The 23,614-nt window shown below is 43.9% G+C and overlaps 1 protein-coding gene across 4 annotated transcripts in view; it reads left to right on the top strand.

Annotated features, from left to right (window-relative positions):
• The window catches only part of gdpd5b (glycerophosphodiester phosphodiesterase domain containing 5b), a 25,371-nt gene continuing 1,757 nt past the window's right edge, over positions 1–23,614 (top strand). Inside the window, exons 1-16 of one of the 4 annotated variants that reach the window (XM_029170931.3) lie at positions 1–434; positions 8,590–8,763; positions 13,918–14,021; positions 14,601–14,694; positions 14,812–14,871; positions 15,087–15,185; positions 15,776–15,869; positions 17,001–17,146; positions 18,142–18,224; positions 19,200–19,350; positions 20,033–20,254; positions 20,323–20,480; positions 20,572–20,719; positions 21,717–21,799; positions 22,469–22,483; positions 23,315–23,427. In XM_029170931.3, coding sequence (XP_029026764.1) covers positions 8,647–8,763; positions 13,918–14,021; positions 14,601–14,694; positions 14,812–14,871; positions 15,087–15,185; positions 15,776–15,869; positions 17,001–17,146; positions 18,142–18,224; positions 19,200–19,350; positions 20,033–20,254; positions 20,323–20,480; positions 20,572–20,719; positions 21,717–21,799; positions 22,469–22,483; positions 23,315–23,427 — 1,687 coding nt within the window. In that variant the 5' untranslated portion in view covers positions 1–434; positions 8,590–8,646. The remainder of the gene's footprint in view (positions 435–8,589; positions 8,764–13,917; positions 14,022–14,600; positions 14,695–14,811; positions 14,872–15,086; positions 15,186–15,775; positions 15,870–17,000; positions 17,147–18,141; positions 18,225–19,199; positions 19,351–20,032; positions 20,255–20,322; positions 20,481–20,571; positions 20,720–21,716; positions 21,800–22,468; positions 22,484–23,314; positions 23,428–23,614) is intronic. The other 3 variants (XR_003787937.3, XM_029170934.3, XR_003787938.3) reach the window with 3 other exon arrangements.

Here is a 23,614-nt window from a genome sequence, read left to right on the forward strand (position 1 = left end):
CTGGTGACGCTCGCGCTCTCACTGCCCGGTGGGGCTGGAGATAAAAGCGCCGACCTCCTCTCCTCCCAGCAGTTCACACTGATTTACTCCGCGTGCGTCGGTGCCGACGAAAAGACGAGGCGACACGTTTCGATCCCAGCAAAGCACCGCGAAGCGCAGGAGCCGGTGTCTTAAATCATGGAACGGGATTTGTTTTAGCTTCACTTCTCGTCCCTGCCCACCTCCGGTTTCGGTGCAAAACGGCCGCTGTCGGTATTTGGGGCATTGACCGGTGCGCCAAACTCCTCTCGCGCGTCACCTCGCGCGCGCTTCGCTCCCGGTTGTCTCCCAGGGGGCTCGTTTGTGCCGGTGAGAGGGAAAAATCTGAGAACTCCCAACTTTCCCGTTGACCTCAGACCGTGGAAACAAAGAAAGTGGCAGCAGCCCTCTGACAGGTGAGTGCGACGCGCTTCAACGCGACCCGTGGGCGACTTCGGTGCGTTGTGAACAATTTGCCTGCTTCTTTTCCGGAGACATTGGTTTGATTGAGGCACGCGCGCGTCCCACTCAGATCTTCGTGCAGTAATAAACGTAAATGAGGCTGCGCAGCCTTGATGTGGGCTCCTGTACATTGTCTTTACTCACGGGCAGCACTCCTGCTACTTGCATAATTCATGGCACCATTATTTTTTCATTCGGACACGAGGCTCGCCTTTTTGGACGTCCCCGGTGCATTGGAAGTCCAAGAAAGATTTTAGAGACCGCGATTATGCTGACGTCTGTCGCTCTGTTGTTTTTAACGGTTAATCTGGAAAAAGATGCTGGAGTGTGATCGTCCTAAAACAGGAAGGATCCATTTGGTCCAGTGGCTCCACGTGCTACATTCTTGGCTGTTTTAACACTTCACCTCCAATAAAACACCCCTCGCTTCCAGGCGACGGAGCAGTTGGGTCCCACGGGCATGTAATTAATGACTTTAAACAGGGACTGGGACATGTTTGGTCAGAGTTGTGTTGGGATGGTGACTCGGGACGGGTCCAGACTGTGCTAGGCTTTTCTCCTTATTGCTGTTTCACCCTCTGCACATCGACTGAGGGGCTTCGGAGTCACCTGTGCTGACTGCCATGTTACTGAACCTGTATCAGCGCCTGTAAAGTTCGTGGGACTCGTGTCCTGAGGCCAATCGGCCAAATCAAGCGTTTGAGGTCGTGAACATTGGAAGTCCTAAGCTTTGCTCTTGACTGGATCGTCTTGGACTGGACTCTGAGACATTGTGTTCAAAACGTACAGCTGAGCAACCTTGATTTAGAAGTGTTATTTTAGGAGACTTATTAGGGCAGAACGGGGAGGAATGCTGCCTGCTGCGTTCACACACTAATCCACTTACCTAGCCTGACATTTTTCTGTGGAACCTAGCCTCCGTTTTTACAGTTTCTTTCTTATGTAGTGTTCCTGCATGCTGCTACTGGCTGGGTGTGTAGTGCACTGCAAAGGCTGTGGCAGTGCATTTGTGTATTCGCTCTGTGTTGCAGACTTTTCGCATTGGTTTGGGTTCTGTTAATATAAAGGATCGTTTCTCCGGAGCAACGTAGCAAACACTCGTCCTGCAATAAATGTGAGGAGTTCATATCCGAGAGGCAACAGCTGGATGAGGCCGTGCAGTGAGATCCAGAGGGAATGTGAGTCCTAAGTCGTAAGAAATAACCTGTTATTATTTGGTGCCCTGGAGCAGTGAGGTCAGGTCCAGCCCTGTCTCTGCATCATCCGTCTCTCTTCTCTCAGACTCAAACAAACCCACCCTCTGACCCCACTAAGGACACGAACATCTGCTAAGAACTGGCCCCTTTGCTGAGCAGGGCTAAATGGAGTAGTCCTTTCCAGTTGGAGCCCTGATGGTTCTGACCGCCTTATACACGTCCAGCATGCTTGTTGTTTGCATTGCCCAGCAGGTCTTGGTCACCGTTAAGCGGCATCTGCCTCCTGCCCTCTGATTCGAACCCACACAAGAACATTAGAGGGTCCGATTCACCTGCTAGTTGGTAATTAGAAATCTGAGCTTTCTTCAAAGTCAACGCTAGAATCAGGTGGGCTGTGCAGAGTCTAGCTGCCCTTTGAGGGCGGCAACAGTAGCTCCTTGACCAGAAAACAAGTCGTCTTATTATCTTTCCACTCTAGTGATATTCTCACTATTTGAGTTCACCGAGTGACATCAACAGTACTTGATTTGTAAAATTAGGGTTGGCTTTTCCACAGTTTTTCAAGTATTTTAACAATAACCCTACTGCCTCTACTTCCCCGTATAAGCCAGACGCATTGGCAGTTACTATCCAAACCACTTATCCCCAGCAGGAAAGCAGGTTTTCTAATGTAGACTTTCATTTTATGCTCCTGCTATTAGGGAAGCATTTCTTTTTTTTTCCCCCTCACTAATAGAAATAAAGAAGCCCAGTGTTCATATTAGAAACCATGGTGGCACCTGCTCGTCTGGGCTCAGACTGCAATCACAGCCGAGGACAGAACTCCACACAGATGGTGGTGAAGAGCCCTCATGCAGAGGTGCAGATGGCACCTTGATAAAACAGACCAGCCCGTCCACTTTTCTCCTCTTTTCTATTAGCCATGGAAAAACATTGATACTGGCAGGTAGCAGGAAACTGACGCAGCAGAATTCTGGTGTGCGGTACAATAGTTTGCACCCTGTTTCTGCATGCCATGGATGTTTGGGCAAACGGGCCAGAGCAGGTCAAAACAGAACGGTTTCAATCACGTGATGTCAAATATAATGACACAGCAATGCTTCAGGCTGAGTTATAGGTTAATACATTTACAATTATATGAAGTTTGTAGTTTTATCAAATGGATCAACTTTATTGAGTCTTTAATATAGTCAATAAACAAACGTTTGCCTTTCATTACTGAATTTGCGGATCATTCTATAAGTCATTTGGGGAATTAACGGGTAGACGCTAAGAGCTGGGACAAGCTGTTTAATGGAATCTGCTGATACTCCTGGCGAGCAGGACGCCTGAACTAAAAGCTTAGTTCCCTGTCAAGCTTTAATAAGAAACATCAAATCCAGATTAAATTGAGACACTAAAGCTTTTATAATGAAAGAAACTTACGTGTTGCACCTGCTCCTTGTTCCAACACTGATGCATTCAGGTTCGTTTGACAAGAAGTAAAGGTCTGTTCTTTTGTTTGTGCATCACTGACCTTCAGCTCAGGCCTTTCTAAACATGTTTGTTCTATTAGGTGTAGCTCAAGCTCTTCTCTGTGGGCCCCACTTCTTGTCCAGGGTTTTACATTCACCTTCCACTCAGACGTGTGTAATCACAGGCTGCGCCAAAGCCGATGAGGAAAGAGTGGCAGGGATGAAGGTTGCGCAGACAGGAGGCCGTGTCTTTCAGGGTCAAAGGTGATAATTATCCAGACCCACACACTGTCAGGCCTGTCACCACACAGCAGGACTGGTCTGGATTGGCTCACACTGGATTTGTAACCTTTTGTTTCACACGTTGATTCTTCACACTCCAAGTTGCATGTGGAAATACAGTAAGATGAGCCCTCTGTGAAACTACTGCATTTACAAACTTAATCATTACCAAGATGACCTTTTAAGATAAGTATATATCGTTATTAATATGGCCTCATCATATTCTGTATCCATGTCAAGCGCTGCCCTGCAGCATCGAGCTGCGTCTTACTTCATCTTTCAGAAACTGCCAGTGGTAAGAGGCCCACTCCAAAAAGATCATTTTGATCTTCAGATGAAGGAAGGTGGAATCTCCACATCTTCCCTCGACCACTTAACATCACTCTTGTTGTAGACACACAAAAATGAGTGGGTGGATAAATGCTTCCGAGTCACTAATTTCATTGTGTTTAATGGCGCCTCCTCTTCCTACTGGCGTTTTTTTGGAGACGCTGACAAACTGTGATTAGATTAATTCCTCTGTGGATTATCTTTGTCCAGTATTTATTTTTTAGATTGAGCTGTCAGTTTGATGAGCAACGTGTCTGTCTAGATGTATAGTACTTTCACCAATTCGTCCCCATACTTCCCCTATTTTGCTGATTGCCGCTGTTATCCATAAATGCTTGATTAGACACCAATCATTTACTAATTGTGAGCTGTGTTTTGTCCTGCGTCAAGCCAACCAGTCCTTGTCGTGTTGCCTTGATTAATATTTTTGACCTTCACTCTTTATCTAGGTTTTGTATAACACTCTCCTCTCATTTGATGGTCCAGGATGCTTCTGCACAAGTGCCTCTCTTATCTTGCATAGGTTTCATCAACTTGAGAGAACTAGACAAACGATTGATTGATGTTACTGATTAGTCCTAGTGCCTCATGAATTGTGGACATTTAAATAAAAGTGCCTTCATACTTATGAATATTCTGAACATCCCAAGCTCATTCTAATGGACTAGTGCCAGCAATGGCTGATAGTTGGGTTAAACTACTGATAGACAACTCCAACTATATACAGCACCTTATGTACTGTCAGTGGAAAATACACAAAATCTACAGATCACATTCACGCAAACTGTGTAGACAGGATTCAGGAACTCCGACCTTGACCTTTCCTAACATCAGAGCAAAATGCTTCTTAGCTACATCCACCCAATTTTGCCTCGCCAGTGCTTTTCCTCTGCAGTAAACTAATCAGTATTCCTGTCTGAAGCCTACATTAGACCCTCATGTGCCTCATTGGTGGCCCTGTTTAAGCAGAGTCTATGACCACAACTGATTATGCAGTTGAAGAACCATCTCAATTATTAACGAATGACTTTACAGGATGAACAATGTCAGTGGACTGTAGAATAGCTCTTGTTGGTAAATTTAAAATCTAATTTCAAAGGAGCATAATATAAAAATGAGTGAATTTAAAATAGTTATTGCATAATCTATACGAATTCCTGAAAACAACTTGAGACATTTATTTTCCCATAAAGCTAACCATGTAATGTGGCACCCTGCATTGTTTTTGTCCTTTAAATCTGCTCCTCTGACGCCAGGATGATAATAATTGTTTGGAAATTGCAGGTGTCAGGTGACAACACCTCACACCAGGTGTTTGTGGCTTTAGATGCTCGTTAAGACCATTGTTTTGGAAGGCGAAGCTCCAGTAGATTGTCAGCACATGGTGACAGATGTCATTTGACTGGTCATTGGTTTTGTAACACAGGTGTTTAGGGTCCACTGCTTTGAATTGACATGAAGGGTGCGAGTTCATCACCTGTTTTGATTTGTTTTTTTTCATTGTATTAGTTTTCTGTGAACTATACCTCACAAACCACTTTATAGGTGTTGTTCTGGCACTCGTACGTAGAATAATATTAAATTCTACCTTATATAGTCTGCATTATGATGGGCAGATGCCCGAAAGTAATAAGAAAAGGTCCTGTTGGGATGTAATATGTTCTGCAGACAGCCTTGTTTCTTTGAGCTACAGCTCACGTTCATGTTGAGCAGAGCTTTTTTTTTTTTGGTGGTCGGTTTGCAATTCATAATAAATTATATATTGTATAATAGGCCTTATCAGAGACACTAATCAACTCCCTTTAAAGCTACATGATTCATGCCATGTTTTCACGGTGCTTTGTTACTTGGATTTCCACTTCACATCTCCGTTTAGATCATTCAAACACAGCAGGGATCAAGAAAACATTAAACAGATGAGGTCTAAAGACTAAATGGATTGGATGTGCTACATGCACATATTTGTATGTGTAGCATCTAATTGATTATACTTTATTTTGTCATTTAGCACCTAAAGACATTGACACCCATGTTTTAAGTGTCAAAAACTGAAGCACAAATCTTGGTGCATGTTTAGCTCTTTGTCAGGACATCCTATCATGCTCTTCAGATAACAAGTTACACATGAACTCCGTGGACCCACATTGTATCATTTGTCTCCAGAACATTTAGGATCACAGTAAAAGCCGACACACACAGTAGTAGTGTTCTGTTCTAATACAGACACAAGAACAAAAGATTCCCATACAATGAAGAGACCAGGAACTGTAACAGACAATAATAAGCTTTGTAAGAAATTTGATTGTTTACATAAAATACTTAAATTAGTAGTTCACCAAAATAATCTATTTATCTTATAGTTCCTTTAACTGTTTATGGCCCCATCGCTTTCTGCTGAAGCATTTCCTCCCCTGCAGAGTGAATTCCCTCGCTGACTTTGATTGGAGGAAATGAGACGGCAGAAAAGGAGATGACCGCTGCTATTTGGTTGTTTTGCTTTCCTTCAGCCCTCATGTATTTTATCTCCTTCACTTCGGTCGGGGCGGCATCTGACATGCACATGCATGTTCAGGAAAGCTGCTTCTTGTGTGGTAAAACGCTTTGACGACTTGTCATCAAATCTTTGTTCTGTCTCAGTTGCACACGGCCCGGCACGTTTTAAAATTAAAATTGAATGAAATATATCCAGAAGCATTTGATCCAAACTAAGAAGTACAGTACAAAGAAAGCAGAATGTGAGTTTCCATCTGTACTTGGACAAACATCTACTAGTAGTTGTCTGCTCTGACATTGGCAGAACAGGACAATGCGGCTTGAATGAAAAGCTTTGTCCCTGTGCTGAACATTACCGCTTGTGCTGCATTTAATTCAGCTTTGCTTATTTATTGCCGTTTACCCAGGATTTAATTGCGGGGTCACATTTAGCCGAGGAGCTTCCTGTAAGACGCCATGACGATTACATTAAAAGCAGAACTTTTTCGTCTGTCGCTTCACTAAGTTATTAATTGGGATGTAAAACATGAATGAGGGCCTGATTTCTCAGGGACAAGTCTGTGGCCCTGGTACCGCTCTGCCTCGTTCTAACAGCCCACATTAAATGATGTAAAGGGCTGTTTGATGTTCAGCTTGGTTGAAGTGGCAGTGATGCGTGTTTATCCCACAACACTAACATGAATAGGAGTTTAAAATGTTACAACACACACCACGTTAATGGCTCCGCTGTAATAACACGAGTCCTGCTGTGGATACAGGTTTGAACATTATAATTTGTCAGCGTGTGACAACATGACGGGGCTAAACTGGTTGGTACTTCACAGAGAAAAGCAGCGGCAGAGCTTCACTGTGATAGACTCACTGCTGATCATTCATTCTCATTCTACTATTTTGCTCTGAATTAATTAAATCCAGTATGAAGGTCATGCTTCATTCATGCATGCTCATAATCATACATAATTTCAATATTGGAAAATATACTTACTGTAGATGCAGAGACTGCTGCTTATTTGAGCAGTCAACAAGGTGAAAGGCCAAAGTAATTTCCTTAATGAGTCATCCTACAGAGTCAGCTGTGTTGTCAGTGTTCACAGCGGATTTCAGTGGAATTTACTGATTTAGTCATGACGTCTGTGTCATAAACAAACCAGTGGAAATGTTCACCTCCTGTGGGTGAGATGTTGACTTGGAGCACATTTGTTGTACTGGGACTTTAAATATTCCCCCAGCTTAAAACCTTCATCAGACTCAAATTCATATGCCTGCAGAGTCATGATCTCAATCTGCCCAGCAGACATGATTTATTCAGCAGTATTCGATGAGGATAATAGCTCTGTCGAGGTCCAAATCTTTCAGGTCGGTGGCTGCTCGATGTCGGGTGATGCAGCACTGCAGATCTACAGTGTAGCACAGATAAGGTGGTAATTGACAGGAAAGCTGGGACATGGTTGGTTCGTTTTAATGTGTGGTAGAACATAAAACGCCCAAATCCATTCGCCGCTGTTTGTCGGCAGTAGCAGCATGTGGCTAATTTAATTTCAACACTGTTCAGCTGTTTTACAAAGAAACTGTTGCAGATGCCGAATGCTATAACATCACTTTTTTTAGATCAGAACGGTTGTTTGTTTGACAGTTGCTGGGAGGAAATCCTTAAACAGAATTTATCCTGTGATAACAGCAAAGTGCACTTTGAACTGCTGATTTGAAGTGTGCGTTTTGCAGCACGCTGTAATGTCATTATTGATAATGCGGCCGCTTAAAGAACCTCAGCGCTGACTCCGCAGCCTCCCAATAGCTAACGGCCTGATCGGCTCGGAGGCGACGGACAAGCGAGTGTTGCCGCTTCCTCCTGCTCGGAGCTTTGTGAGGGCTTCAGATACAGCGGGATGCAAAGATTTGGTTTTCAGACAGATGCAACAAACTTAGGCAAGGCCCTGTGGTTATGGGTTTGTTGGAACACAGATATCTTAATAGCCGTACATAAAATGACAATTCCCTGTGTGTGCCTGCAGCTTAATTGATGTATTGGTGCAACTGTGCATCTCAACCACCCGGTAGAGGGATGATTATACATCTGTGTCTATTGATCAGAGTTATTTTTGTTTAGTTTCCAGCTTTACTTCCAACCTGATCCTTTAGTTAAAGCATTCCTTGTACCGCACAGTAATATCATTGGTATGTTTCATCTTTATTGCACCTGTTGCACTCTTTTGTCTCTGCTATGACTATCATGACTGGGTGATGCATTCATGGCCACTGTTTAATATGATGATCAATAGGTGTTTTTTGTCTTTTTTTTTTTTAAATAAGCTGTTATAATTATATAGTCTTGGTTTTCTGGTGTTTCCTTGCAGGTCACATTCTAGTGAGTGGGATGTTAGAGCTGTGGGAGCAGGCGTGACTGAAGTAGCATGGTGAAACACCAACCCCTCCAGGTCTATGAGCGCCAGCTGTGTTTGTCATGTATCACTGGGATCTACGGTTGCCGATGGAAACGCTATCAACGTTCCCACGATGACACCACCAAGGTGAGAGGCGGAGGAAACCAAAAACACACTTATGAGTTGATTTAGTGATTAGGATCAAAGTTTTGCATGTTTTGTAGATTCGATCATAGATTCCTTTTTTGGGGGTTTATTACTTGGTTACTTGAAATTGGTAAAAACTCGTTGGAAATACATTAAAGCAGTACTAAATTTTTGTATCTAATTTAAGCATCTTTTCTTAACCTACCACCTACATCTTGGTTATTTCTTTGTTTTAGTTGCTAAATTTAAAAGTGAGTGTCCTCACGTCTCTAAATGGCTGCGTAGGGAGCAGATGTGCTCGCCCACGTATTCTAGTTGTGTAATCCGTGTGGACACTGCTCTTACACCTCCTGGGTCTGTAGATGCCCCGTACAGATACAAGCGGTTATAAATACAATGATGTTTGACCAAATATGTCCTGGTTGACCTCCAGGCTCAGTATTGTGGAACTTTCCAACAGCAACTACCTCAAATAACTGGGTTTTGTATTGCTACCAGTAGCACCATGATAAGTATTGCATACGAGCCATATGTTCCGACCTTTCCCATATCTCCTACAGTGTGCTCCACGTTAAGAAGGACACACTGCTTATGTTGCTGCAACAAACACCCTGTTTACATTTTGGTTCATAAATTGGCAACCTCATTTGCTGTACATGTACTCTGCAGAGATGAGCCTGGTTTAACCCAGCACACAGTGGAAAATTTAGGCATGTACGACACTTATACCACAGACATGCGAGGCTGCCCATGACTGACAGCACTTGGATCACATGAAATGCATAGAATCTAAAACAAGATATTGATTGTTTCATTTTTTTTGTTCCTTTTCCTGTTTGAAGGAAACTGAACACTGTGTAGCTCTGTTTCCTGCTGCCAGCGGTCGTCTTTCAGGCAGAGCTCCAAAGCTGCTGCAGCGTCAGCAGACTTTGCTCATCCTCTGCCGTGGCCGTGCGGCGTTCAGGGAGCTCTTGTCTTGACCCCAGCGTAAGAAAACACCGAGTCGTGCACGTGTGCCGTACAGGTTGCTGGTCAGTCCCACAAAGCTGAGAAGAAGCAGCAAAGAGCGGAGATAATAGTGCCTGACAAAAGTCAGGGTGATGTCATATAACTCTGCATCATTAACTGTCCCGGTAAAGACACTGACCAATCAAAGACAGGTATCAGCTACATGTAACAGGACCTGAGGTAATCGCAGACGCGTGAGAGATGAGAATCTCGTGTTGAAACAACTGGACTCAGCCCATCGTGCTATTTCTCCCCTTTTCTGTCTTTGGCTGTAACCAGCCGTTGCCCGACCGTCCCAGAGAAGCTGCTCCTGCCTCCATTCAAGGCGCTTTGTAGGAAGACGGTGCACGTCATGCAATGCAAGCTGATCTGGCCTCTCAGTAATAATTGAAAGTATTTCCATTTAGTCAGTCTTTACCATTCAGTCGCACAAAGGCTTCAGAAATAGAAACAAAGCTTCCCTGCCTTTTTTTTTGTCGGTGATCTTGTGGTCTCTGTTTGCCCGGGCGGGAGAAATACTGGACAGGGACAGACAATGCCGTCACGCTAACTCTGACGACGTGCACTGAGCTAATCAGACGTCAATGTTGAGAATGAATTGTTAATTATGGTATTTTTGTGTCCACTTTTAAAGAGAGTTCTGTTCTCGCTATAGAATTGAATAGAACTAACATCAAATCAGAAGTGCTGTGACACCTGCTCTGTTTGATACAGTGGTATTGTAATGTTCACACTTCAGTCACCTCCCCAGTCTCTCTGTTACAATCGTGTGTTCTGGAGAGTGAAGCCGAGTCCTTGAAAGATGACAGATTTATCTGTACTGTAGCAGAATGTCGGAACACTCCAAGGCAAGGTCGGACGGCACCAATCATTTGAGACCGTGTTCTAGAGCCTCTGTCTGAGGCCGTGACATGAAGAATGAGGCGGTCTTCATATGCTGAATCTAAAACATCCACCTGTTAACACCTAAAGTGTATAATCATAGAACTAAACTAGTTGCTACACGTATTATTTGCCGTTGCTCCCCCTTGTGCTTTTGAAGCCTGCAGCGAGTGGTGTGATCCACATTGTCTGGCGTGAAACGCATTTGCTTCTAGCTTGGCATTAGCTGACGCCTTTTGTTACCGTTACATTTTTGCAGAACGTTCATTGCAACGGTTCTACAGCAGAACACAATGCGTCGAACAGCCACTGTGAAATGCCAGGAATGTGACAAGGTATCGGGTGTGGGGTGTAGTGAAGGCTGAAGACTAAAGAGAGAGAGCGAGAGGCTGGGGAGGTTGTGCCTCACAGCTAATAAGAAGGAAAAGAATAACTGCCTACACTAGTCTTTTTTTTTTTTTTTTTCCCCCTCAAAGTGAGCTCAGATTTGTTGTCGCTGTCATGTGCGTCTCCTTGCAGGTGTGTTTACACACCATCATATTTTCCTCATATCTTTTAGACATCTCATGACAATGAATGCAGTTATTTAACATATGTTTATTGTCAACATATACTTTATATAACATTAATTAGGAGAGCCATATTACATGAGGAGGAGCATAATGTTAATGTGAAATCCATTTGCTACTGTACAATCTGCACTGTTGTTGTCAGCACTTTAGATAGTTTTCATTATATAAATAAGAATGCCCAAAATCGCATAATTATACAGAATAATTAAAGTTCTACAGATAGGTTTTTCTCATAAAGCTTTCAGTGCAATAGCTCCGCGCTGCTACCAGCACCGTTCAGTGAGTCAGGGTCACAAAAGTCCACCTTATGAAAGGTGCTGCTGCCCACATAGCTCACAGCGGCCAGTTATCTTTAAGCCAGAAGCACATTAAAAGCCATGAAACAGGTTTTGGTACCGTCTAACAGCTTAATAATAAATGAATGACATTGACAGGCGCTTATAGTGTACGTGGTCTTGTAGCAGCATTGGCTGTTTGGACCGAATGTGCAAACCGAGCTCTTCTAAATGTTTTATTTATTTATTTTTTTTTATGTATTCCTAGGAACATTTCATCCTGGCTCCATATGTTATTTTAGGTCCATTTGCATCCACCATTTGTTTAAATACACAATGTGATTACTTGTGTATTTAACTAAATACACAGTAAATGCTATAAATTGGATACTTTTGCTCCTTGCACCTAATTTGACTGACTGAAGCTTTGTTGTGGTGAAGGACAACACATGGATTGATCACATTATGCATTAAGTTGCCTCTGTAACTACAGTATGTAATTATAGAAATGATAGACAGACGATCGACTAAATTATTGGACTTTTAAATGTTATTAATGAAAGTACTGAAGAAATACTTCTGTATTAAAATAGTTTGTGAACAATACATAATTATTTTCATGAAATCAATTCTAATTACTAGTACTCTAATATCTCTGAAACAGCCTGAAGGAATGTTTTTAGGTTTTGCACGAATGTCCACTTCGATTCACGAATGAACTAAAATGATGTTGGTCTAGACTCTCATGCATTTACAGTAAACTGTTGGTTGATGATGCTGGTATTATTGTAGCTGACCATTGTTAAGAGCTGTCCAAGTATTTTCACATTATGAGCCCGTTGCTTGCAGATACTGTAGCTGGCGAGCGATGTGCAAGTGGAGGACGATTCCTTTTTAGGTTTTAATTTGGGCGTTTACACATGACTCCGATGTTTGCTTGGATCCATTTCATCTTTCTATTTTTAACTGTGGGCTTGTTCTATAAGACTTGATCTGTGACTCCATCCTGTGTGCTCCTCTTTAATAATGAATGTAATCAAACCCATCGCTGGGAGGCATTACTTAGTGGCACTAAATGGCACCGTAGTGTTGAACATGCGCTGTAATCAGTAAATATGAATAATAACTTTTAATGAGTGCTTCACATTTAAATTCATTTGAAGTCAAAACTCTGGCTCTTCTCTGTTGGAAGATTCAAAAAGTCTGACACCAGGCAGAGTAACGATGAGGCGACTGCTTCCGCGCTGCTTAATACTAAAGATTTAGTGACGTTCTGGCTTCTCTTGCTGTTCTGTCAGTCGGCGCCATGGGGTTGCTGTGCCTGAGTAAAATGCCAGCCATGCAGAATGTTAATGTCGCTGGGGCAGGCCAAGTCATGTCAGGCTGGATGAGCGGGGCCGCTGAGAGAGAACATTAGACCTTAAATCTTCACTTAAAGATATTGGGTTTTCTTTAGAGCAGACTTTTTTTGCAACACAAATCAATATTGTTATGCGCTTCTCTGGGGTGAAATCAAATTTATGAAACTCCTATCTGCAGCATCACTTAATATCTGCAGAGGAGCTTCCCAGTGTGTTATATCATCTCCCTGAAATGACACTGGCGTACAGCTCATTAGATGATCTGATTAATTAAGGGGACCTCAGTGTAGGGAACTAATTTTCTGCACCATAACAGCTCCCTGTGGACCATCCATGCAGCATCCATCATAATCCAGAGTGGAGGGGAGTGTTGGGGAGTGGGAGCAGAACAATGTACCCTTACAGGAAGAAGGTCACGTCTCCCACCGTTTGCCGGTAGTCATTAAAGACCATGAGAAACTGGCTCAGAGCTCTTTCATCAGTCAGTTGTCTCCCACAGAGAACATACATGTAGCACCTCTCACTTTTTTTTGACTCTTGCATTAATTTGAGTTACGTGCTGTCATGTCAACCGATTGACACAGAAATAATTATTATAATATGTTTTTAAGTCTGGGTCTGGAAACGTCAAAGGTTCGTGAGTCTCATTAGCCTGTTGAAATGTGGTTAAATTGAGAAAGTGAGAGCTCTTATTGCAGTTGCAGCAACTTTAATATTCGCCGCAGTACAAAGACTCATGACAGATGAGGACGGTGCTTATTCAGAGTTATTAAAAAAAACATTCCTTTAGTAATGAGCAAAGCGCATGAGGGAAAACGCTCTTTAAAGGTCAGTAGCCTGGATTATAGCATGAGCTCAAAGTGAGTAAATTTGTGGGAAGTTTCCAGGAATGTCTGCAGACCTTGTGGAAAAGTTGAACTCTACGGATTTTTTTTTTTTTTTTTTTTCCCCCAAGCTGAAGAATTTTCAGATTGTATTATCATCGATTATGATTCTTTGTCAGTCCTATGTATGTAGTGCATCCATATATGAACCTATCTTTGTTTGCGTGTGCAGTGGGAGCTGCTCTGGTCCTTCATCCTGCTCTTTACATTCTGCCTGCTGCTGGTCTGGTTCTACTTCTGGTGGGAGGCGCACAACGACTACAATGAATTCAACTGGTGAGCGCAGCAGCTGCACACGAGCCACCATCTATAAAATGAATTGAATCCATCATTTTAATCTGCCAGCTACCATAATCTAAAAAGGGACCCCCATCCCACCGTGAATTGCACATTATATAACAAATGGATCAACCTATGCTTTACATCACTGAGCCCCTTTTCAAATTTATTTCACTATATGACCATTAGAGCAGAATCCATCCAGTTGAAATTCAATATAAACACCTGACTTCGTTTATTTTTCAATTATTACCTGAAATGACTTATGGCTCACCTTTCAGAACATTAAGAATATGCATCGATTGCATCAGCCATTACCTATTCTCACATTTCGTTCCCACTTCAGTGTATCGGCTTCTCATCCCCAGACCCCATTATTCCTCCTTGCATTTTGTAGGACGGCTGTAAAGAGCCCTATAGTTAGTTTATACTTATAAATGTAGTGTTAAACCACCTTACACACTCACCAAAGCAGGCTCCTATAAACTGTGCTGTCCCGGGGCTCAACGCTGGTTAGTTATGTGTTTGGTAGATGAGCTCTCAGTGTGATGCACATTCACTCTTTTGTTGCTGCAGGTTGCTCTACAACCGCTCTGGGGAGTGGAGCGATGGCACTGTTCCCATCCTCGCCACTACTGCTGCCGGCTTCACCTACCTTTCATTTTTAATGGTCAGTCCCTCAACAAATGCGGCTCCTGAATGTTCTCGCTGTGATTATTCCTTTTTGCAAGTTGACCTTGAACTGTTTAACCTGTTGTTCTGCTCTTGCGTGTTTGTCTCTCTCCAGGTTTTAGCACTTTGCCACATTGCACTTGGGCAACAGTTGAATTTGCACTGGCTCCACAAGGTAATTGTCTGAGCGTGGGTAGTCGAAACTGTGGAAGAAAAGGATGAACTTGCTAATGTTTCTGTTTGCAAGGTTAAATTCTTAAATCACCTTCTTCACACTGTCGTCGCTGAACACCGTTTAAGGTGTGACGGTGCCAGGAGCTATTCTGCGTGCATGTGCTTATTCAAAGTGACAGCCTCACTTGAGTTTTCTCTCCCGCTCCATCTCCACAGATAGGAGTGACTGCTGCCCTGCTCACCACCATTGTTGGTGTGATATCTGTCAATCAAACATGGGCTCAGGAGTGGGACATTGTCCACATCTCCCTGCAGGTCAGCAACCTGAAACGCTAAAGAGCCCCCGAGCAACGCTGTGATGCTTCTCGTTATTTCTGCATAACAAACAGGACTCTAACTGCTGAGCCGTTATCAGTCTTAGATAAGAAAGCAGCGTTTAATTTCACCGCTGATACTTGTTTGATCTGACATTCATTAAACAGTATATTTATGAGCCACCCTCTCATGCGACATTCAGGTTAAATATGCATGAAGTAGTTAACTAGAATTCATTTAAATGTTGTTTGTGGTTAAATATCCATGTTGAACATTACTTTATGGAACAATACGACCTTGTCAACACCTATGTTATATCCAAGGAGTGGGAGAAGTACAAGAATTTGTGTACGCCTGAGACTATTGCATCATCAGGAGTGTGTGATTGGAGTTGAGTCACAGTTCCACAGAAACTGATGCCGTTACATTTGGCTCCGTGAATTATAGCTATTATCTCTCAACAGTGTCTTAGCCGTAGATAATGCCTGTAATTCCACGCTCCCCTGTTTTTTCACCGTGTTTTCTTTCCACTTGCGGACACTCATCTGTGTTATTCTGCCTCCTCCTCCTCCCCGGCGCTCCACATCCAGGCCACGGGTCCGTTCCTGCACATAGGGGCTCTGGCTGCAGTCACAGCACTGTCCTGGATTGTGGCTGGACAAGTTGCCCGCACAGAAAAAACAAGTACGTTTCCATGTGTTACACAAAATACTGGTTGCGTGGTGTAACTATCTGGGAAACACACACACGCACACACACTCAGGAAGAGTGGTGAATGATTAACACTGTGTAGACAGAGGCCAGGACCTCCACCCAGGGTGGTGGAGATAACAAACATTCCTACAGGCTCATGTGATGTTTTCCAGCCAGGACACCTTGGGATTGTTTCTCCTTCGCGTAAAGACTTTCTACAAAGTAGCAACTTGAGCGTGGATCCCGTCTATAGAGTCAGAGCAGATCGAAGAGTATTTTACTGTGTACTTTGTCTTCTGAAGAGATTATAATCAGATATCTAGTATTTATCAGAGCAATGTCTGCCATCTACACGTGTCATATAATGTCATCAGAAGCAGCATTAATAGTGAAATTCATTAATCATTATGTGAACTTTACTACTTAATTAGCTCTACTTTCTGCGTCTTCTACTGAGATGCATTTATGACTAACTAAAAGCTGTTGGCTGCAGCTGAGGTTTGGCTTATGCTGTGATTCTTGATGAAGTGTCAAGGTGTCGTCTGCGTTACTCCCACGTTAACATCTGTGCTGTAATGCGGCGCGGAGTCTGAATACCAACGAGGCTGTGGAGGTGTGAGTGCGAACGAGGTCTGCGAGCCTCCTGTGTGTGTAACTGTGTGTGTGTGTGTGTGTGTGTGTAACCAGAGTTGTCTACTCAACCCCGCCCCACGGCTGACCTTGAAACGAATACATTCCCCTGTGTGTTTGTGTGCACACACTCGCAGCCTTCATCGCTCGCCGTGGTGGCTTCAGGGGAAAGTGATTCTCCTTGGCCACTATTGTCAGTGTTCCTGCCCATTGTGTGTGTCTGCAAATGTCCGTGAACAGCACCCACAGTCCCACCACCATGTATTTGAGCCCTACAGCTCACGCAAATATTCTCTTGGGTACAAAGAAAGCACAAGAGGCCGCTTTCCCATGGCTGTCACTGCTGTGGCTTTAAGCAGCTTTTATATATGTGCTCGTGATGCCAAAGGAGACGATGCAGCTAATAAATACATAATGAATTAATCCCCATATGACGTTGTCCTTCCACCTCCGTGAACCCGCGTTTTCCTCACACGGTCTGTCTTCTGTCAGAGTTCCAGGTCGTCGTAATGATGCTGTATATCTGTACGCTGCTGGGGCTCTACGTGGTGCCCATCTACATCACCTCTCCCTGCATCATGGACCCCACCGCCCTCAAACCACGACCCGATGTCATTGGCCATCACGGAGCTCCTATGGTGAGTCATTTAGTCGGACATCTGGAGTGCAGACGCAACCGCGCCGTGTTCCACACCAACCTGTGCTTTGATGAACCTGACACCGGTTTCAGATCCAACCACAGCGGAACCGACGACACTTAAGATGCGAAGCCTTTAACCCAGATTGTTAAGAAGCACTTGAAGACAGGGCGTATCTTTGGTTTCTCTTTACATTAGTTCTGCTGGCGCATGTCCCACGTCTACGAACGACCTTGTTCCTGTGCAACTGAAAATAATCCCGACATATTCATGTTATTGTGGAATTAATTACTTTCTGCCAGACGGGAGCAAAGATGGGTCAAACTACTGCTAATTTGGCATCTTAATGTGAAAGAAATGATGCATGATTACGATTCAATATTCTGCCCAGCTCAACTGTAGTTGCATACTGTATAATCCTTATACACTGCAGCATTTTCTATTATATTTAGTGACTCTAAACATTACCTACAGACAGATTTATGTACTTGGCACCATATTGTGAGTATAATTAAAAAAAAAAAAAAAGCCTTGGTCGGATTCCTCGGTATTCATAGCACTTACTCACACTCTCATAAACACACCCTGCTTTTTGTGGTATTTGTGTAAAGCAATCGATCTTCGCAGTGGAATCTAAAATTAGCAGTGCTTCTGTAAGGCTGTGAGAAACTCCCACTGGGGAGACGAAGAATAATCACATGACTGGACTCAGTTTCCCAGAAGGTCCCAGTATTGATTAGAGCATCACTCCCACCCTGCGGTTCCCAGTCATTAGGCCTATGCGCAGGATGTGCTTTAGGACTTAGTCATATTTAACCTATTGGCTTGCAATGACCAGACCCTTGACTGGAACAATCCACAGCAGAGTTACACTTGTACACTGACAACCGCAGTCATGTTTATTTTTGAGAAGCCTCAGCTTTAAAAGAAGTATTAAAACAAAATTCTGTTTGTGTGTCTAATGTTTCCTCTTACGTGTGTGTGTGTGTGTGTAGCTTGCACCAGAGAACACACTGTGGTCCTTCCAGCGAGCTCTGCAGATGAACGTCACTGGGTTCGAGACTGACGTGGCTGTCAGGTACACAAGTGCAAATCACTAAATCAAACAGGAGGAAGTGTTGCTTGGACTGTATCTAGATTCACTTCACTGTTTGCTTTCATAGGTGGTAGAAGGATTATTCTGTCACCACTTCACCAGTCAACAAGGTGCTCGAGAGGCAGGACTGAGAACATAAGCAATGCTAAACTGTTTGGAAGTAATTGATTCAGTGTCAAACGTGTTTTGTCATGCAGCCTTCATCAGAATTATTAGTCAGCTGTTGTTCACAGGAAACTGTGGATTCATCAAAACATCTTAACAGAAGTTCTCAGAATGAAATGTATCAGATCCTGACATCCCACTGCAGTAGAATGTAAACACTGCTATATTTATTGTCCTTGCCTATAGTATCTCATTTCAAAGTAAGACACTGGCTGATTCAATGCACACTCAGGAAACTAACAGCAGCATTTCTGTAGCAGTGGAGAGGCTGAATGCATCAGTAGCTGCAGGCCTGGCATCATGGATCTGATGGGAAGTGACAGACAGAGACACACTTGACTCTAGACAGAGCAAGTGGGGAGGGGTTCCTCCTGATGAATGGCCGAGCTGCTGTGTAACTGTGGGGAGTGATCTCTGCCTAGTGTTTATAGGCTGCCGTGTGTTTTCCCTTTTTATTGTTGATGCACTAGAAACTTAATTAGACTCTCTGTGCGTTAGTCTGCATGTGTGTTTGCTGACCATGTGGGCTGTACAGTCTCCAGAGGGCTGAATGTGTGTCACTGGCTGCTGACAGGTGAGCTCCTCACTGTGCAGACTAATTAGACGTGGTGACAGCAGCAGACCAGACTGACGCGTTCAAGACCAGCACGCAACACGTTTCTGCTTCCAGCTCCTTAAAACCGTTTAGTCGTTTGTCGTTTCCAGCAGCGAACATGATCCTCCGGTTTGTTTTTGGGTTTTTTTTTCCATTTATGACTTTAACCTTGACTCTGTCCCCTCCCTGGTCGCTAGTTTGGACGGAGTGCCTTTCCTGATGCATGACCACACGCTGCGCAGGACCACAGACATAGGGAAGGTCTTCCCAGGCAGACAGCTGGACAAAGCCTCGTCCTTCAACTGGACGGACCTGCAGCAGCTAAACGCGGGACAGTGGTTCCTGAAGGTAATTCTTTGTGAGGTTTGTTGTGACATAATGCATGATTAGGCTATCATAAGTCTGAAATCCACAGCTGATGTTCCCACTTGTTTTTTAAATTAAATTCTATTGTTGGCTGCAGACTGTTTCCTGTTTGCTGCTCTTTCATTACGTGTCTGTCTGCGTTACTTTTTCCACTCTCGCCCCGACTTTATTTACGTTACACATTCACAGCTTGTGGTTTGATATTGTGCTCCAGTGAAAAGCCTCCCCACCTCCGCTGCTGCGTGCAGCTACGATGAGTCAGTGTCAGGCTGATTTCAATATGCTCGAACACGTCGTCCAGCGCTCTGAATGAGTAATAAAACTGTCACCGAGACAAATCTCGAGGGTTCTTCAGTCAGACAAGTGAATTTAAACGCACCACGGAAGACCTAAATAAAGAGCATCTCATATTCTTCTGTGTGTACTGAGAAGGAGAGAAGGGTCAGTGAAGCGCGAAAGAATGTGAAGGAAATGAGGAAAAGCGTTGTCTGCGTTTCCTGTAGGCGTTTTCCAAACACCCCAAACACAACATGGCATGACACATGGTTGGAGGTTTCTGTCCAAAGTCCTTGTTAGGATTATGATTTGGATGTTTATGTTTCTAGTTCAGTAGAGAGGCGATATGATCTACGTGAATAGTAAATGCTCTCTTCCTGTGCTGCAGAATGACCCCTTCTGGACCGTGCACACGCTGTCCCCTCATGAGAAGCACCTGATCGCCAACCAGAGTGTGTGCAGCCTGGAGCAGCTCCTGAAGCTGGCCTCCTACCACAACAGCACGGTGGTCTTCAGGCTCAGCCGGCCTCCTCCAGAGCACCCCCGCTACCACAGCTGGATTAATGATACACTGCAGGCCGTGCAGCAGTCTGGGATTCCTCAGAGCCTGGTAGGTGAAGAGGAAGTGAAGGTCTGGAGCGTCTGGATTAAAGTCTGACTGCACTGTGTCGCTTATAGGTGATGTGGACTCCAGACGAGCACAGGGCTCAGGTGAGGCAGCAGGCGCCCGGTCTGATCCAGGCCTCGCTGGAGAAACAGAGTCCTCAAACGCTCCAACAGGACGGCATCAGGAGGCTGCTGCTCCGATACAACCAGGCGAACGCGCGGGAAGTCAGGTAGGAGCACAGCCACACGAACCAGGCATGCGGTGAGCGCGATGCCGCGACGTACGGCTGTGATTCAGTAAGTGTGTGCGACTGGTTTCAGGGAGTACTCTGAGAATGAAATCCGCCTCACTCTCTACACCGTCAACGAGCCCTGGCTGTACTCGGTGCTCTGGTGCAGTGGGGTGTCTTCAGTCTCGTCCGAGGCCCCACACATACTGAAAAAGGTGCCTTACCCCATCTGGCTGATGGTAAGGATCACCACACACTGCATCTCCTCCTCATGTGTGTCTGAACAGCAGCGTGTGGAGATCACACATTATGTCGTACAGGATGAATCACTAAAGGTCTATTAGAAGGCGCACATGCAAAAAACAAAGTATTTAATAAAAATAATATCCTAATAAATATAATATCGGATGTTCTGCACTAGAACTGCAATGTGTTATGGGAGCATGTCGCTCATCTCCATTATGTCACGCCTCCTGAGCCTGTCTTTGCCTGCAGCTGCGCGACTAAATCACGTTTTGTTCTGCGATCTTAACGAGGACGTTCAGCCTTTAGCAGAACTCATTTAGTGTGCGTGTGTGCTTGTGTGTGTGTGTGTGTGTGTGTGTGTGTCCTCTACCGAACATGCTGTGCTATTACTTTCCAATGCTCACCTGAATTCCCAGCACAGAAGAAAGACGAGCTTCGCCGCTGCTCTGTGTCCCGTAGAGAATGACTCAGGGCTTTTCCTCCACACTGAGCCTCTTTAGTGTCCCCTATGTGCGGCCTGCCAGCCAGGTCTCCCCCTCAGCCTGCTGCCATACGGGTCCCTGCATGAAGATATGCAGCTCAAAACCCCCTGCAGTGGATCCGAGGCCGTTTATGTTGGAAGTGCATGTGTCAGCTTTAAGCATCAACACCGATAACGGAAATCTGCTGCTGGATGCTGGAAAAGACTACAGAAGTTCACATTTAAACAGAGTTTTAAATGTGACCCTTAAGTTTTTCCTTTTTTGTTTTTTTAATGAAAATAATGTCAAGATTTATTTTGTTAAACAAAGAAAAAAGGAATTTCTTATTAACATGTTTCTTAACTTCTTAACAGTGACATTAACGTGTTATTATTGTACATACAGTACAGTATTATGTCATTATCCACTCTAGAGGTGCCGCTGTTCACATTGGAGGTCATGTTGCTGACTGACCCAGTGGTGGATCCTGTCATAAACCTTGAACTTGACTATATGTGTGTGTTTCCAGAGTCCGGATGAATACTGCCTGATGTGGGTGTCTGCAGACCTCATCTCCTTTGCTGTAGTCATAGGAATATTCATTTTCCAGAGGTAGGTGCTGACGCTTAGTGATGTAACTGTATTCTACTCGTAATATCGGTGGTGCTTACACAAGAGCTACTGTTCCCCCGCTTCTTTTCTTTTGATTTGTAAATGCTGCCCATATAAGGACTTCCTGCTAATTAACAGCGCCCGTGTCTCACTCAGCGTGTCACACATGCTGTCTGGGGCACGTCATTAAAGCAGCAGCATACATAATTATGCTGCAAATTACATCTTAATGGAAAAGCTGGGGATGAACCTAAATTGGTGGTTTCAGAACCTTTATGTTTCCAGAAGCTGTTACGATGGGTCCCTGCTCTCGTGTCCCCTTTCTACCTCTTGTGTTGGTACAATAGTTCTGCATATGAGCATGTCCTCTCTCATCTACGTCCTTCACACTCCTCCAGCGCTTCTCCTACTGTGCTGGAGAGTGTGGTTTTGACCTGTCCTCCTGTCGTCTCTGGGACGATGGGCAGTGATTTTGTTTTCACGGTCCGGTCCGGTCCGGGTCTGCTGTGCTTGCCCGAGCTCTTCAGTAGCTTCTGCTAGCTTCTAAACTGACCTCTCTTGTCTCCCACCTTCTTTTGTCCTTGTTTTATCCTTCCGCTTCTCCTCCCTCGTCCTCTCTCTGCCTGACGTGCATGCCCTTCTCCTCTGCTGCATTCTGGCATCTCTCAGCTATCACATGATCAGGTAACTGGGTCACCTCCTCGAACCCAAAGTCCTTTTTCACTCTTTCACTAATTTTCTCTCTTAATTGAGGCATTATTCACTTTGTCTGTCTTCAACTGTGACTCTTTTCTTGTCTCATTTAACGCCATCAGATTTTTCTCTCCACCTTACTTCCACAGTTTCTTTTACTCACACTTTTCTGCCAGACGTTTTTTTTTTTATTTTTTTGTGTCACTCCTATTTTTAAAATCACAACGATCTATTGACAACATTTAGTTCTTAATCAGAAAATAATGTTTAGAATGAACTAGAGCTATGCTTCATCAGACGAAGTGCCTCAGGGCTGGCTGTATTGATGCACATGAACTTACACTTCTGTTTCCCTGTAATCATTAGTTCAGCTATTAATGTAATTGAATTTAAATCCGACCCATTTGCATCAAATGGTAGACACAGTTTCCACATAGGGGAAATTAATTCCTGAGGGTAGTGATAAACCTTGCGATGAAGTAAACAGCATTTGATGTAACAAAATGGTATTTCCCTATAGTACATTCAGTGCATACTGTGACTGTTCTATAGGAAAATTCTTTGTTATGCATATTTTAGCAGCAATAACTTAAATGCTTTGGAATTAAAAAAAAAAGTAAGAACAATTTGCCTGGGCATAATAATTCCCTTATATTTAAATATCTGCAGTAAAGCTTTATTTATGGTGCTATATAAAAATAAACACGCAGTGATCAGACAACTTATCTACATTGATCCTGAACTGACCTGAGCAGAGGCAGCAGTGTTCAGTGGCATCGTCTTTGTTTCAAGGTGCTTCCTGACCTCCCGTTTGATCTGCAGGTATCGGATGAGCGGCATGCGCAGCTACAACCCTGAGCAGATTATGCTGAGCGCAGCAGTCAGGAGGTCCAGTCGAGACCTCAACGTCATGAAGGAGAAACTTATCTTTTCTGGTGAGGCCTGTGTGTTGTGCTGAAAGAGAGGTTTGCTGTGTGTTGTTTTTGTTTCGTTTGGGCTCCTGATCTCAAAAACTAATTCTTCTCCTATTTGATATTTCAATTGCTTAAAAGAAAACAAAACATTCTCACATTTAATTGGAGGAATAAGTCGTTTTGAGTTTCAGCTGCCTGACTAGCATGT

The sequence above is a fragment of the Betta splendens genome, chromosome 13 (genome assembly GCF_900634795.4).
Source record: "Betta splendens chromosome 13, fBetSpl5.4, whole genome shotgun sequence".
Taxonomy (NCBI): domain Eukaryota; kingdom Metazoa; phylum Chordata; class Actinopteri; order Anabantiformes; family Osphronemidae; genus Betta; species Betta splendens.